Source organism: Columba livia, chromosome Z, assembly GCF_036013475.1.
Source record: "Columba livia isolate bColLiv1 breed racing homer chromosome Z, bColLiv1.pat.W.v2, whole genome shotgun sequence".
Taxonomy (NCBI): domain Eukaryota; kingdom Metazoa; phylum Chordata; class Aves; order Columbiformes; family Columbidae; genus Columba; species Columba livia.
Window position 1 is genome coordinate 36214705 of NC_088642.1, and position 16150 is coordinate 36230854.

Genomic DNA, 16150 nt, shown 5'->3' on the forward strand with positions numbered 1-16150 from the left:
CATTGGTGCATAACAGAAGGATGGAGAGGGTTAATGAGGGGCTAATTCTGTCCTCAGAGGGACCACAGGGCTGATGGGGAAGAGCTGCTGTACTGTTGTCTGGGGGCTGCACAGGCTATGCTGTGGTGAGTCTGGCGGCATTGGTGAAGAGATGGAACAGGAAAAGAATGGTGCATAGGGAAGATAATAACTCAGTAAAGAAAGGACACAGAGAAGTATCATAGTCCTGGATCCCTAAAAGAGGAGAAATTGTAACAGGCAGGAGGGAAGGAAGGGATCGCTCGGGCTGGAATCACAGCCTGGAGGAAAAGGTGCAGCCACCTGCATGCTTTTGCCCTTTCTGTGTGAACATCAAGTCTTACAGTAAAGTCAACATGGTATAGTATAGCTATAGCCTGGATATGAAAACAGCATGGCTGTTGTTAATGGCATGCTTAGGTGAGTTAGCTGGCTGCTCAGGATGAATGCTGCGTATGTGTGGCAGTGATTCACCAGAACTGTGTAATTCTGATGGCATTTATCAAAACATGAATGAAAATAGGAGTTTGGTTCATTTATGTCAGCAATACAAGAGTCAAGTTATCCAGAGTTCTGTAGGATAGGAATATTTTGGATAGTTGTTATCTCTGGTACATACCATGATGTTGTCACTGGAAAGTTGGCTTCTTTCTCTTTCTCCACCTGTTATGTGCATAGACATGTCTTGTGTTTCTACTTACATACCAGTAGTTGTTACCAGTATCCATACACAGAACCTTTCAGCAGATGCCTGTGTCTGTAATTTTGAACTGGTGTTTGCTTCTGTGGCTGAGAATACACATTAAAGCCCCAGAAATGCTTTAGCTTAAGCTGGAGCCTACCTGCTTCGTAGAGGGGAAACTGGCAGTGCCTTTCCTACTGCTTTCCCCTAAAGACAGACATCTTTTCCTGCAATTGATACAGTTAGCTGGGAGGGGGAGGGAAAAGGAGGCAACTTTGAACTTCTCAGCACAAAGAGCCATGAAATATACCCCAGAGATACACTTGAGAACAAACGGACTGCTTATATACAGGCTAGATTGACCCCAATGTTAATATAACAGAGGCTAGTGATGTAATATACGCATAGATTTAGGTTGCTGAGAGCAAAAAATGTTTAGCCTTGTCAGCTGTGCGGCCAGGCACTGTCCCACAGTGCTGTAATGTATCAAGCACCAGGACTATAAAAGCAGAGTGCTCCAAAGAAAGGCAAAACGGAGGATGAAAAGTGCAAGAGTACCTTCTGTTAAATAGATTAAGGGCATGTCAGCCTCAGATGATAAGGAAGCAAGAGGGGTATATGTTTTGAGAGGGCATTACAAATTCTTGAGTGACACAAGGTGAAAAGGGACAAAAGTTATCCTTGTGGTGCAGAACATAGAAAGCAATGCCAGGGAAGCATTACAAATGTGTACCCAGTTCTTAAGCTTTTTCTTCAACTTCTGTGATTTTCCACTCTCAGAGGCAGGCTGCTGGACTGTCAGCCTGTGGTCTGGCCTGATACAGCCCTTCTTAAGTATACTTTTTCAACCAGGGAACTGCATTAAGATGGGTAAAATATTATCTTCCCCCCCTGTTTCTTCGATTAGATTGGAGTGGTTACTGTTTAATTAAAATTATGTTAAAGATAATACTTTTTAATATGTTGATATTATAGAGCCCACATAAACCATTTTTCAGAATGTAAATAAAAACAAAGTAATGCAACAACTCTTCAGAGGAATTGTAAAGTATCATGTTACACAAATGGTGAAGCCATGGAATATGGAAAAATTAACTTTCATTTTCATTCTACCAAATTCTGTGAGTAATATGCCACATGCTATAAAAATGAGAGAATACTACATGAGTGAGGAACATGCTCTATGAAGAATTAACACAGAATAGCTTTAGCTTTAATATCATCAAATGTTTGGGCCTGTGTAATGTGCAGGGGTGAAAAATAAGCCATATGTTAAATGGATTAATGCAGTGTTGATCCTTTTCTGTCAGGACAATTAGCATGAGTAAAATATTTGCCCTACTTTAAACAGGTAAGGCGGTCCTGAATTGTGTTCCTCTTAAGATTAATGTTCCTATATGGTCAGCAGAGAGCACAAGATTTATTTGCTCAACCTTATGCAGATTTATAGCTGTGCCAGTTGCTGCTGGAAAGCTCTTTATGAGCCATGTTCACAGTGAGTCTTTTTGTGTGTATGTTAGTGAAAGTGGTTGTAAGAAGTATGCAGACATTCTGAAGTGTTAGGTGGGCTGTGTGACACATGCAATGCCTTTAAATTATAAATTTTGTCTGGTCATGACCCCTGATTTTCTCTTATATATGTGCATATGCAGGCATGCATTTGTTTTATATAAACATAAAAAATGTATACTATTAAATGCTTTAAAAGTAACTTCCTGTGCTGTCCTGACTTCCTTAGAGAATTAGTAATGTTTTTTCTGTTATTATTTGATGATTTAAAGCAAAGAAAATTACACTCAAGTAGAGAACGTCAGCCTCATGGGATGTGCACTTTCCATGGAACCGTGCTCTGGACTCATAAATATCTATGTAACTCCTGTTTATTTAATAGGATTGCACAGTTGAAATACGGGGTTGAATTTGGCATTCAGAGTCCAAGATAGGAGCAAACGTGCCCTGGGCTTGGTACAGACAGGCATGTAATGGTGGAAATACTATGTAAATGAGTCTCAAAATGTTAGAGCAATATTTACTTTTTAGTTTTGTTTGACAGAAGCTTTCAACTTTGCTAATTATAAGCATCTATAATTTCATTAAATGCAATTAAATTTTGAGTGTGTATATACCAGTGAAGAGTAATTGTCCAGTAGGCATTTTAAAACACTTGAATCTTATCTTTTCTTCTTTTTCAGAGAAATTTCAGGGAAAAGGTCATATAAAATAAGTAGTCTTAACCAAAATGCATAACAGTCTGGTTAGAAAATGGATTTTCCATTTGCAGAAGTTTCTGACGTTTAAGAAAATTGTTATGCACTTTTACCTGACAAACAAGGGATTTTTTTTTAAATGTCAGTTGAAAAAGAAGATAGAGGCATCCTCATTTGAAGTAGAATTAAAGCTCATCCATCAAGTCTCTGCATCTGAACTTATGACACAAAAGAACAAAAATGAGCTCATTGTGGGAGGAGAGGTTATGAGAAACAGATTTAATCTTTTGCTAGGATTTACCAGATGCCTTTTCTCAGCCATGAGTTGTGCAGACAGAGTTGTGAACTGGGCTGAAATTCTAACCATTTCATTTGTGAATGACAGTTTGATTAGCTTCACGTTTGTAATTACTGGCTGTGTGTACCTTCGAATTACTTTTGATGCTATCTTTACAAATTGCTATCATGGGTTGGCTCCAGTGTTCTAGTATGGTTTTGTCATGCTGCAGGCACTCGATTCTCTGCAAATTTTGCAGCTACTTGTTTTTATATTTGGAGAAGCCTGCTAAAGAAATGGCTGAAAAAGTGTGAAGCCCCTTGAACAAAATGCTATGCCTGACACTAAAGACAAAGATGTGATATTGGATTATTAGTCCTGTGCATAACAAGAGAAATTATTTCTCTTATAGGGAATAATATATCTAGGTGTTTCTGAAATACTAAAAAGCCTATCTACGTAAATCCCTATTCAGTAAACAGCTTGAAGTGTGCCGGCTGTGCAGACTTGTTTGTGCTGGTACAATTGATAATAAACATTTATTAATGTTTATTTTGACCTTGTCGGTTGTTTGTGCACTGGAGGTTCCATTGCTAAAATGTAAGCCATGCATTGACTGAAACAGAAAAATACGTTAGTGCAATTGAATGTCTTTCAAAAAGTCGGGTTCCCCGATGGTATATCTCTGTGCTGACTGTTTCCTTCTAAACATAGCTGACATCACAAAGGAGTTTTGAGGCGTCATGAAGAAATAATGTATAAGGTTTTCTGATGGTTAGCAGTAGATAAAAACATGCATGTAACTGGTGTCGATTGGAGGAGAACAAGGTTGTGGAGGGCATTTTCAGTTTCCCTGTCCTCCGACTCACTGCTTTGGCCTTGCAATAAAAAACAACTAGTGGTTTTCACTGCTGAATTTTTTAATGTTTTTCCAGAAAGAGGAAGAGGTTTTAAGTTAAATTCTCCAATGAGAGATTTATTCTAAACGAGTTATACCACAGAGAGCAAACACTTACTTGGATAGAACTATGGACTGTTTTTGGAAGGAAGGAAGTTTTGTTAGGTTAGAACGTAGAAATTGTGCATAAGAATTTTCTTTATTTAACTTGCTTTCATGGACAACTGGGGCTACTTGTTTGTCTAAATATAAAACCAAAACTAGTTACTGGTATACTGAAAGCCAGCTAAGCAGATGCTTTTTTTTTCTATTCCAAACAAGCTTCTCTAACAGTGTTGTAGTAACTCTTTTTTAACCTTTTCTTTGTTACATACTCATTTTTTAATGCTGATTCGTCACAGAGCCTTATCAGGGCTGTATTTTGCAGCAGGTTATTGGAATTATATTTTCAGTAACATCTAGTGCAGCGGGAACGCTCCATGGGAAGTAATGCGAAGTCTCCCGCAGTTCACCATCCGTTTGCAAAGCTTTCAGTAAAATCAGTCAGCTTTTCCCTGGTGTATTGACCGGGTAATGAGAAAGAGAAGGCATTAGAAGATGCAGGAATGAGGAGTCTGGAAATGCCAAAATGCAGGGGATTTTGCTCAGCAGTGAAATACTCAAAGATAACTGTTACAAAGGTTTATGGTATGTAGCTAGATGGAGACTGTGGAAGCCTCCTGCAGGAACTAAAGTTATAGTAGCGCAGGTAATTTTTCTGCCTAGGGATTTGTATTAAGTTTGAAGAAATTAATTCCCTTTAGGAACATTATGCATCTGATTTTGAACTGGTTGGCTGGTAAAGGTTGCTAGGCGAAAAACTGGGGTCTGCCTAAAATGGGAAGTCTGACCTTGGGGACAGTGGCTTGTGCTGAGAGCTGCCCTGCAATAGTGAGGCGCTAACCTGAGAGCACGACGTGGGCAGGCCTGACATTTGCAGCCAGGAGTGTAACAGAGGGCAATAAACCATATACAACCTGAGTGCTGTTTGTAGTAGGTTATCCTTCTAAAAACATTTGAAAAAACACTACTTTCTTCTAAGCTGGGAGGTCACTGGAGACCTCAACTCATTCTCTGTCTCCTCTCCGTTCACCCTGGAGAATGTGGAACTGGTGGGTGGAATTACAGGTGTAGGGTTTGGGGGAGGAGTGTCCATCAGAAGCCCTGTGAAGAGGGGATAGCTGGTGGCCTAAAGAAGCAGGGAGATAAATATGAAGGTCTCAGAGATGCAGCTGGCTTTGAAATGATGAAGTCATTAAGAACTGAACTGAGTATATTTTATTAAGCAAGCACATGCTTATCCAGGGAATTTTCCTGCAACAACTGGAGGCTCTAAAGTTGTTTAGCTGCTTTGAAATGTTTTTTTAGAGCTGTAGTCTTGGAAGCTCCATAATGGAGGTTCTGATTAAGCACTTCAGGGCATGAGCCGACTAAGAAAAGCAGGGGAGATATTTTCTTTCTATGAATTTCAAACAATTGGACCAGTACATTATAGGGGGCTTAGCTGATGGGTTTGGTGGGGTTTTTTCCTTCCTTTTTTTTCCCTCTGAAGCATCAATTTTTTTTTTTTTTTTTTTTTTTTAATGGCAGAAGCAGAGAGCTGGATTTGGTGGATCACTGATTTGACCTGGCAATACAAATTTTGTTTCTCAACATTTATGGTGACAGCAGATCATATGGGTCATGCTGGAGACAAATATCCTTGTATCACTCTAAGTACAGCTTTGTTGCTAGTCCACAGTCTTATCTTTGGAAATCAGAAATCATTTTCTGGTCAAGAAGTTTTGAAAAGAATGCAAGATCTGTGGGATGCTTTGTAAAATTATTACTAAATTAGCATAATAAATAGTATCTAATTCTTGAGTGGCTCTTCAATGGCAATCTTTGTTGTGAAGATCTGGATTGTTTTCAGTCAAAGACTGAAGCTGAAGGAACAAGTTAAAATGATATAAAAAATGGTGGGGATGTTGGAAAACAAGCCAATGCAGCTGAGCTTACACGCTGTCTGTGACATTTGTTGTATTCAGCCCTAGAATGTGGGTCACCTTAATGCTAAATGCAGAGGATTGTTCGAGGTGTATTCTTGGGATTAGTTTTCCACTCCCTTCTTTCCTGAGGGCAGAATGGTGTGCCCATCACCTCTCAAACTGGAAAGGACCAGAGAAGAGGGCTTTGTTTTCATGAGATGTACAAGGGATGAGGACCTGCACTGAACCTCACGGTTTTTCTCCCTTCTCAGTTTATTTTCTGCAGTTGTGTTGGGCAGAAGGGGAGGCAGAAAAAAATAGGTCTGTTTCCTCTTCCCATCAATTAAAAACAAAGAGAGATTTTGCCTTACTTAAATTGAGAGTAGTTGTAAGGAGGGGAGGAATGCTAAGTAAGTTCACTGACATGGGATCAAATCCTGTGTAGTATGGACACCTCAAGCCCTCCATAGCTCATAATGGTGTATTAATACCAGTTTTTGATTTTTACTTAAAGACTGAAGTTGCAGACAATGTGTTGAGATTGAATTGAGATGAAGACAGTGTTTTGTCCTAAGCGTGATCTCCCCACCGTGTCGTTTCCATCCCCTACATTACTGTTACTTTACTCCCTCACTGGGAGTGTGTGTGGCAACAGGTTCCTCCTTCGAAGGGCAAAAGCAAGGCCAGGCCTTTGTATGTGGTGCAAAATCCAGGCAAGGGGCTGTTGGTGTGTGTGGACATGGACTGCCTTGCAGTGGGACAATTAAGGTTCTTAAGAATGCCCCAAGAGTAAACTTCGCAAAGCATATTTGTCTTGTGTAATCTCCAGATTCAGATTTGTCTTTTCTGGTTACTTTTAGGTCTTGTTTTTAGGCTTTTCTTCTCATGTCACTCAAAATTTTCTGTTCAATGATGGTATAAACATTTGTTGTGATAGAAGCACAGGCATTAGTTTAGCCCTCAGGCACACTCAGAAGTACAAATTAGCACCATGCTCCCTTCATCAAGAGTGAATTGTCAAATTAATTTTTCAAGTGAAGATACTTTCCTTTATTACTTCTTTTTTTTAAATCTAAAACTGATCCTACTCACTGGAATAGCGTTAGATTACCTGCTTTGTGATGTTATTTTGAACAATCTTTTATTTTCTTTATCAAACACTTTTTACTGTTACTAAGGTGTGTGTTTTTGTTTATTTGTTTTAAGAAAACATTTGAAACAGTCACAAGTGCCTGCAAATGTTAATTTCCAGGTAAAAAAAAATCTCAATTGAAGTTGCTTATAAATAATGCAAACAGACTGAGCACATCTGCAGATTTTGCAAATTAAAGCGAAGTATGTCTTATAGACATTTGGTCTTTGTTTTTCTGAAATTTGGATAGCTCCATCCTGGCTTGTGTTGGCACATTATTTGTTTAGTATTTCACACACATATGAAGTAACTGTCTAATGTCCAACGTGACAATACTTGCTTCAGCAGCGTAGTCACAAAATGTCCATTTTGTATGTCACTCTAAAAATTCATAGGCTTTTTATTAGCACATAACAGTTGTTTCAAACATATAGTTTCAGGATACGTTTGTAGGCACATCCAGCAATTCAGTGGTAGTGCTTTTTTAGTCATTTTGACATTGCCTTAGGTAATTTCTTAAAGAGCTGTTGACTGTGGTATTTCAGGTCTGTGCTCTTGAGATCATACAGCTGAAACTGGCTAGGGAATATTGAGCTGTCCTGTCACTGCTTCTGGAGGATGGTTTTTCTTTTAAGTTTTTCCACTCCCATCTTGTCAATACGTTCACAGAATTGGGCTTCAATTACATTTATTTCATCTCTTGGACCATAAAAATGTGCCTTTCATGGAGTATGGCCAGGGAAAGGTGGCAAGAAAATTGTGTAGGACTGAGAAGAAAAGTGTTTGAGAGTAGCTACGTATTTATATTAATATAAGAATCACTTTAAGCAGGTGTGTTATTTGCAAGTACTGCTGATCTGTGCTCCTGATAAAATGTAATCTTGACAACACCTTTTAGGTTCTATTTACAGTAACACAAATTTCATATCCTTAACTCCTCTCTTAGAAAGTTTTGCAAGCTTTGCTTAGATTTTCCTTTGTTTTAAATATTTTTTTAAGATGCTTCCTGGTTGTGTGGCCTGTGCTATAATTTCTTCCATATTTTTGTTCTGTGTAGGTTTTTCCTCTTGCACCTTTATTACGTATCTGAAGTATATCTGCCATGTGTTAGCATGACAGGTTCTCATTCACCTCAGCAGATTAGTGCCAGCCTTGTCTCAGCTTTTCCTAGGCTAACCCTGATATTATTGTATACAGCCATTAACTAAAGTCAGCAATTCACAGAAAAGTTACAGCCCTAGGATTCCTGAAGTAAAAATCCAGACATGATTTTATTGTTGTGTCTTAAAATGTGTTTTTCATTATGAACTTCCATTACTAACCTTTCTATTTCTTTGACAGTAATTGTAGGTTTTAGTCATATTTCCTTCTTTCCTTTGATGAAGAAGGGTGTCAGAAAATACCATGCATAGGCATTTGTTGTTGTTTTAACCTTTCTGCGGTTTTAGCTGAGATTTTGCCTGTGTTTTCCATGCTATCCTCTACACCTCCCATCTCTCAACTTACAAGGCAGCTTGGGTTTTCAAATCCAGTGCTGTGTCCAGTGTAATTTGATAACAAAAAACTCGGGAGGTTTTTCAGAAATGAAGCAGTGTTCTAAATATTTTATCAGTTGGGGCTTTTTTTTGTGCATACTGCCTGTCACTAAAATAAGTAGTAGCAATACACAGAAAGTGTCTGTGTTGTGGGCTGCTTGCATTAAACCACACAGAAGGCAAATGGGAAACAGAAGAGAGGACAGGGTGTTGGAGCCTAATAATAATCTCTGTGTTCTTTTAGGTATTCCACACATAGAGGGTGTCATGTTTAACATCAGATTTACTTACTCTGGTTTAGCAGAGTGATACAAAACATACTGAAACACAATACAAATCTGAGTTACATGTAGCAGAATATAGCAGTTGCAGTGCACAGTTCCATCATGATACTCATGTGATTCTCATTACCAGTCTCTAAAACGCTTGCTGTCACAATGCTGGGCATCCCAGTTTCACTAGCAAGGCATCCATGGGTTGAAGCCAGCTCAAGCCAATTGCTCTCCTTTAAATTCTTTTGCTAGTTTCTGTGTTTTGGTGAGCCACATACGTGTCTCCCCCTTGTTGGCCCGGATAACTCTGGGAGACATTCACACTCTTTTAATGAACATGGGGAGAAACCTTTCCACCACGAGCTGATCCGCTCAGCTGTTGATAGTTGTTTATTGAAAGCAAAGACCACCCTCAGGTCCCCTTGGTGTCCCCTTGTTGCTTAAGTCACCTTCTTTGCAAAACCGTGGTCAGTCCAAGGCTGCGTTACTCCCTGAACTTCACAGGCACATTGCTGTGGCCTATCTCCTCTGAGCCTTCTTACCAGGTGGGGTTTGTTGGTCAGTCACAGAGGACACACACAGAACAAATGAATTGGTCTTTTGGTGTTTGGCTGCTTTGTATTATGACTCCCTTATTTTGTCAGAGCTTACATTTCTGAACATCTATTCCCATCTGATGTGCAGCAGTACTGTAGCTAAGGAAGGCAGGAAATGAGGAAAAATGCAAGATTAGCTCTTTAATTTCACGAAGACGGATGTGCTTAGGTGATTTCTTTGTTGAAAATAACAAACATACGCAGTGAGTACAACTGGTTTTAGCAGTATGGTTTAATTAGCTTGGTTCCAGGCTGAGAGAGAAAAAAATGGGGATCAAACTTAGTGATGAGGATCACAGTTCACAATGACAGGGGAAAATGCTAAATATAAGAGTAACCGTACTGCTTTGCAGTGCTTTCACCTTAACCTGTAATTTTTTGAGCGCCCTCCCTCATTGCCCTTTTCATCTTTCTCTTGTTTTGTTTATGGCATCAGAACACTTCCAGCAATGACTACTACAGGCTTGTCAGTAGTCACTTGGTCCGTTGGCACTTAGTTCATATTACTACGCCATCCGCTTTTGTATTATTTTCCCCACAAAATTATTGAGAAACCTGGCTGCCAGGAAATGTTGTTTACAACTGTACCTGCACAGAATATGTCACAAAACCCAGCACCAAAAGCAGAGTTTAAAGCGTTGGGCGAAATACGCATCATTAATTCATGTCTACGGTTTTGTAGGAGATGTTTGTAAAAGCAAGTATGTAATGGGGAAGAGACTGCAGTCATAAAAGAGGCTGAAAGAGAGCTCAGGAGCTTACTTTTCCTAAGGCTGTACTTTTTTTTTTTTTTTTTTTTAGTTATTGTATCTTTCAACACTTAGCTGTGCAGTATTTTGCATTTTAAAGATGGCATGCTATGCACAGTTTGTATTTTGTTATTATAAATATAATAATAAATAATTTCTATTGTATATTTAATAAGTAGAAAGGATAGTATTGGTTATAAATGTGGTGTATAGATGTTTCAATAAACAACCTGCTGTTGTCCTTGCAAAAAAATTCGTGGAAATTGTAGCTTCTATTTTAACATAACTGGTGCATTTTTTTATTAATACTATGCATCTAATTTCTTTTCTGAAAGAGTTCTTATTTCCTTGGTTGCTGGTAGAGAAGCTAGTTGGTTGGCTTGTCTGATCCCTTTCAATGATAGCTCTCTTGTGTTGTCCTCACCTGTCCTGTTGGACAGCTTGGGTGCATCCCATAGTGGGTTTTTTCCTATTTGAATTCAATAACAGTTGTGTTGGATCGGTATAAAGTTTATGAGCAATGCAGGCTTTGTCAATGAACTGTTTTCTCTATATGAAGTAGTTCCTGTTAAAGGTTCAAACCAATGTGTTATACAAACAGAAATCTTTGTGGTGTCTGTTAATTTTTACAAATTACTGAGTTTTTTATCTGTTTCATAATAATGTGTCATTTAGACGCAACCCAGTTTGAACTATAAATGTCTGTTATGAACGTTAGTGACAGTAACTCTGCTTTGTCTGTCGACTGCTGAGGGGAGAAAAAAGCAGCATGCCATATGGCGGCCTCCATACTCCTCTCTGATTCTCAGTTGTCAAATGCTGTAGTGATTCAACGCTGCAGAGTTACGGTCGTGACTGACACTGCGTTTGAATTATAAATGTGATCTTTTCCCCCCGCCCCGAACGACTTGAATGACTGTAGCTCATTGCTCAGATGTTTCCTGGTTTGTGTTACAGCAAGACCCAAAGATCCGTGTTCCAGTTCCCACCCTGCTGTGTTCTCTACAAGCACACTGTGACGTCTGGACTGTGGGAACGCTCACACCTTAAGGGAAGATGCAGCAATACTTTGAAACACCTTTTGTAAGGAACTGGGAAGGAGAGTTTGGTTCTGCCAAGAATCCAGAGCCACACTAGCTGTCTTAGCCTTGTGTGTTGCAGTAGTAGCTGGAGGCACCACTTGCACATGAGTTACTGCTGTGCAGTGGATACGTACATGAACCCTAGGCAGCCCCTCAGTGTGTGATAGCTCCCTCTTGGCCAGTCTGCCTTTTTAGTAACTTGGTTTGTTTTGGTTTGGTTTGGTTTGGTTTGGTTTTTTTAGCATTTAGAAACTAGACTGGTTCGATTTATGACAGAAAAGGATAATTTTGGAGAGTAAAAGATGCCACAAACTTTCCTTGTAATTAACAAAGAAATCCTTTGGTTAATTGATGAAGAGAAGACCCTATGTTGAACAAGGAGACTGATGTAATGTTTTGGATACCCTTGTGTGGCAGGAGCTGCCTGGCCGGGCAGCTGTGATGCTATAAAACTAGGCAGGATTAGTGCAGTTTCTTACCCAGTTTGGGATGGGGAACATGAAGAAGAGCTGAGCTGACTGCCGTGTGATGACAAATGACAGATGACAAATACAAATCCATAGGAATTCCGCCTCGTTAGTTCCACTACTCAGAGAACAGTTGGTTTTCATTCAGATTTTTAAATTAACGGTGTCCTTTTATGTTACAGCACCATGTTAATGATCTGGTATTTAATTAAAACTGCAGCTGGTGATCATTTAATTATAGTGTGTGAAAGGGAATGATACTTACTTGACCATGTAGCATTGTTTTGTTCAGTTTAGAGAATTGTAGCCATTTTTTCCTGTATTATTTGAAAGCTATGATGAAGGATGCAAGATCTGATGAGTAAATTGGTGAGATTCATTGCAACACTTCCCCTCTTTTAAGATAATTAGGTGAAACAGTGCTTTATAAATTCACCAGCTTTCCTGAAAGTTGGAAGTCAGTTATGAACAGGTTGGTACAATTAGGCTGGTTCTTATTTCTCCACACTGTAAAACCAGTGCATAGTTTCCTGTGGTAGGAAGGAAGGCCTTCTGCTGAAGGCCAGGAATACTTAAAGATACTCAGCGTGTTTCTGGGTTTGTGAAGAGATTTCAGCACACATACTTGAAAGAAGCTGTGTAGCATATGCCTGTAGCAGGCCTGAATTGCTGTTTTTTTCACTTGAAAAACGAGGCTGCATCAAGAATCTTAAACCTACTGAAACATGAAATTGTGTATGTGTATATTTGTATGGAAATGGATAGCTGCAGATGTGTAAGATGGTTTTGTAGCTGATGTAATGAAGATGCTTCTAATTGAACTCACAAATGAGGATGTACAGAGCTTCTAACAGAGCTAGTTACGCTGCACTTAAAATTGCAGAATTCACATCTAAAAATCGTTACGAAGTAGTGTTTTCTGTCTTGACGCCAGAGGTGGCCTTTTCTGTAACAATGGGAATACCGTATTATGTGATGGAGCTGCTGCCAAATGATTTCCTCTTAAAGCTACTTTCATACATCAGTACATGAAAACACCTATGGTTTTGCTGACTCCCAGTATTGTCAAGGTAAAACTGATATCAAAATAGGACTAATTAGCAGATTGACTGGAAATAGAACAAGAAAAATAACTTTAAAGAGACCCACCCAATAAAATGTCAGCATGAAGGACTGAAACTGGCTGGAGGACTAGAAACAGGATTTGTGTTTCAGTCTGGATCTTGGCAGCAGAGTAGTGTTTGCTGTATTACTTGGTCCGCTGTGAAATTTCACTTTTGTTTTCTCACCCAGTTTAACTTGGTGTTGTTTCTTTACTACTGCAAAGGAAGATTTCAGTAGTAGTGGCTGGTTTTCCTGATGGACTTTTCAGTTGTAATTGTCAATACTGGGTGCCGAATTCCAGCTGATGCCTTCAGCATAGTAATGAATGGAATATATATGGACAGGAGGAGAGTATGAATGAGTTGCAAGTATAGGATTCTTTTAAGAATTGTTCTTGATTTTTAAGTGTGTAGCTAAGATAATTTGGATGATGTTAGTTATCCTAGTCTGCTTTGTGTTTCCACATGCTATCAGTTAAACATAGAACGTATCTTCCATCAAAAGAATTTACTGCAGAAAGAAAAACAGTTCAGGTTCTTCATGTGTGGCTTTAGTAGATTAGAATCATTGAAACTCACTGACGTGAGACTGAGGAGAACAACAACGACAGAGCAGAAGCTCAAAGTGGAGTAAGCTTTGGTTGCAAAATAAAACTGCATCCTGTGCATGGAATTATTCCTTTCACCAAACTGATAACCTCTATATATCTGAAGGCATCAAAACACAATAGACCTTCTTTTGTAACACAAATCTGAGTCAACATTTAATGTAAGGTTTTATAACACAAGTCTCAAGCTACTTCCTATTGAACTAACATTAGAACTTTTCTACACATTTCCAGCTGAATTATACTTCATTGTATTTATCCTTATAATGGGTTTTCTGACGAAGGAATATGTGTGCTATCTGGAGAGGAGAATTCCATGTAAAAAGTATTCAGTAGCATGTGGATTTCTTTTAGACTTTTGTTACACTGAAGTTCTATTAACTACGACAGAAATCCACAGATGTTGTAGCTGCTGTACAATACTATGTCTTCTTTCAAATGCTGTTGCTGCATGGCTTGTGAATTGGTTAATTTATTTCTTTCTTTTTGTCTTCTAGCTTCATTTAGCAGCCCTGGCTTCATTAAAGGGAGACATAGTAGAACTTAATAAACGTCTACAACAGACAGAAAGGGAGCGTGACCTGTTGGAAAAGAAATTGGCAAAAGCACAGGTGAGCAATAGTTGAAGATGCTGAAGATGGTCCTTGGTTTTGCATTGTCCTTGTTCTTCAGAGAGGAATATGGTGTGTGGGGACAGGGTAAGGTATCTGAACAATGTCACAAGTTAAAGAATTTTAAGACTGCAAGAAATGTATTTGCTGTGGAGTTTGAGTTTTATGTACTGATGTCATTCTTCTAAAATATAACAAGAAAGAATTAGTTTTGTTTTGAAGCAAACATAAATGGTGACTTCTTTGACATATTTTAGAATATAAAAATTGCAGCATACTCATATTGGATTAGGTAACATTACAGAGCCTTCTACTCTTGGGTCAGATTCAAACACAGCACAAATTAACACTGATCAAAAGCTATTGCCGATTGTCAGTGTTTTGGTGGTATGTGAGAAGCGATTTGTGATCTCAACCTAGCTTCAAATAAGCTGTTTTGTATGTATCTGTTGTCAAAAACACACTGGAAAGCCACGGTCTGAACTTTCACAGCTCTCAAGATAAACATAGAGAGGCAAGTGCAAAACTATTGTTCTTGATATTTCTCTCTTCTACAAACAAAACTTCTGTTTTCAGATACTGTCATTCTGGCAAATACTTTTCATAAGTACTATACATTTCAAAACTAATTCAAAATGTGTACTCATTTATACTTGCATAGAGACAGTCTAAGCATTTTGTCCTGTGAAGTGGAGCATCTTAGTTGTTGCCTGGTGAGGCTGTGGAATCTCCAACCTTGGAAATACTAAAGCCACCTGGACCTGGCCTTGGGCAACGTGCTCTACATGACCCTTCTTGAGCTTGGTAAAGGGTTGGGTGAATGGCCTCCAGGAGTCCCCGTGAACCTCAGTGATCCTGCGATTTTTGTGAACTTAGAGTCTTTGGTATTGAGTGCATTTTGGTTGGGGCTTGTTAAACTCAAGCCATATGCAGAAATGTGTAAGCAGTCTAGATTTTAAGGCTCTTACTTCAGTCCTCCAATCATGTTTTGCCCCTTGCGTGCATTCCCTGGTGTTTTTTCAGCTACTTTTAAGGTTTTGGGGCTTGTAAATGATACTCTTATAGCGGACCATCAATGCAATATCCAGAAAAAAAAAAAAAAAAAAAAAGTTTTTATTCTCCTCAATATGTGAACCAGAGTCACACTGGGAGTTAACATTGTTTATTAGCTGTAATCCTGAGGGTGTTTTCTAATTTCAGCTGCACTCTGAGACAGTTTTCATTCTGATACACAGTTTGATATGAGGCTGCATTTGACAATCATTAAACAGTCAGATGGATCCCCTGTACCCAGAGAATCCACATCATTCTGCATGACTACACTGACTCTGTTGTTATTTATAACTCTGCAGGGTCTTGTGCTAACCACAGGTTATTGTTAGTGTTCTGGTTTTATTTCCAGATCTTTATTTTAAAATACCTATGTAATCTCTCAGCGCATGAAGAGTGCCTGTAGGTGCTCCTGTGCAGTAATGAATCCTCATTGATGGTGACATTAATTAGCATGTGCCCTGTTAGCATGAGATTGTTTGGTGTTTTCTTTGATGGGTTACCAACTATTCATTTGTATTCAGTGCTCGATGTGTAATGCTGAGGGTTTTTGTGTGATCATGGGTTGTCTGTTTGTGAACACAAGTGTAATGACAACTGCTACTCAAACTGTGAACACAAAATCACAATATCCAAAAGCTAGTGTGCTAGCTAGCTTTCAGATTAAAAAAATTACCTTCTAATGTACAATTTCTATTAAATTTTCATATTTTAGCTATTGTAAATTTGTTTTAAAGCCCTCCACTGGATAAAAATTTCTGGGGCTGTGTATTAAATTAAATACAATCTTTCTTAAGGAATAAGCCATAAAACAAGCACAACTCATATTCAATGTGTTGGCTATGTTTAAGTACTGA

At 38.8% G+C, this 16150-nt stretch overlaps 1 protein-coding gene across 7 annotated transcripts in view; it reads left to right on the plus strand.

The window, feature by feature from the left end:
• Positions 1-16150, plus strand: part of MCC (MCC regulator of WNT signaling pathway) — a 205466-nt gene that overhangs the window by 118456 nt on the left and 70860 nt on the right. For all 7 annotated transcript variants that reach the window (XM_065045399.1, XM_065045400.1, XM_065045402.1 and 4 more), the window contains one exon: positions 14130-14243. In XM_065045399.1, coding sequence (XP_064901471.1) covers positions 14130-14243 — 114 coding nt within the window. The remainder of the gene's footprint in view (positions 1-14129; positions 14244-16150) is intronic.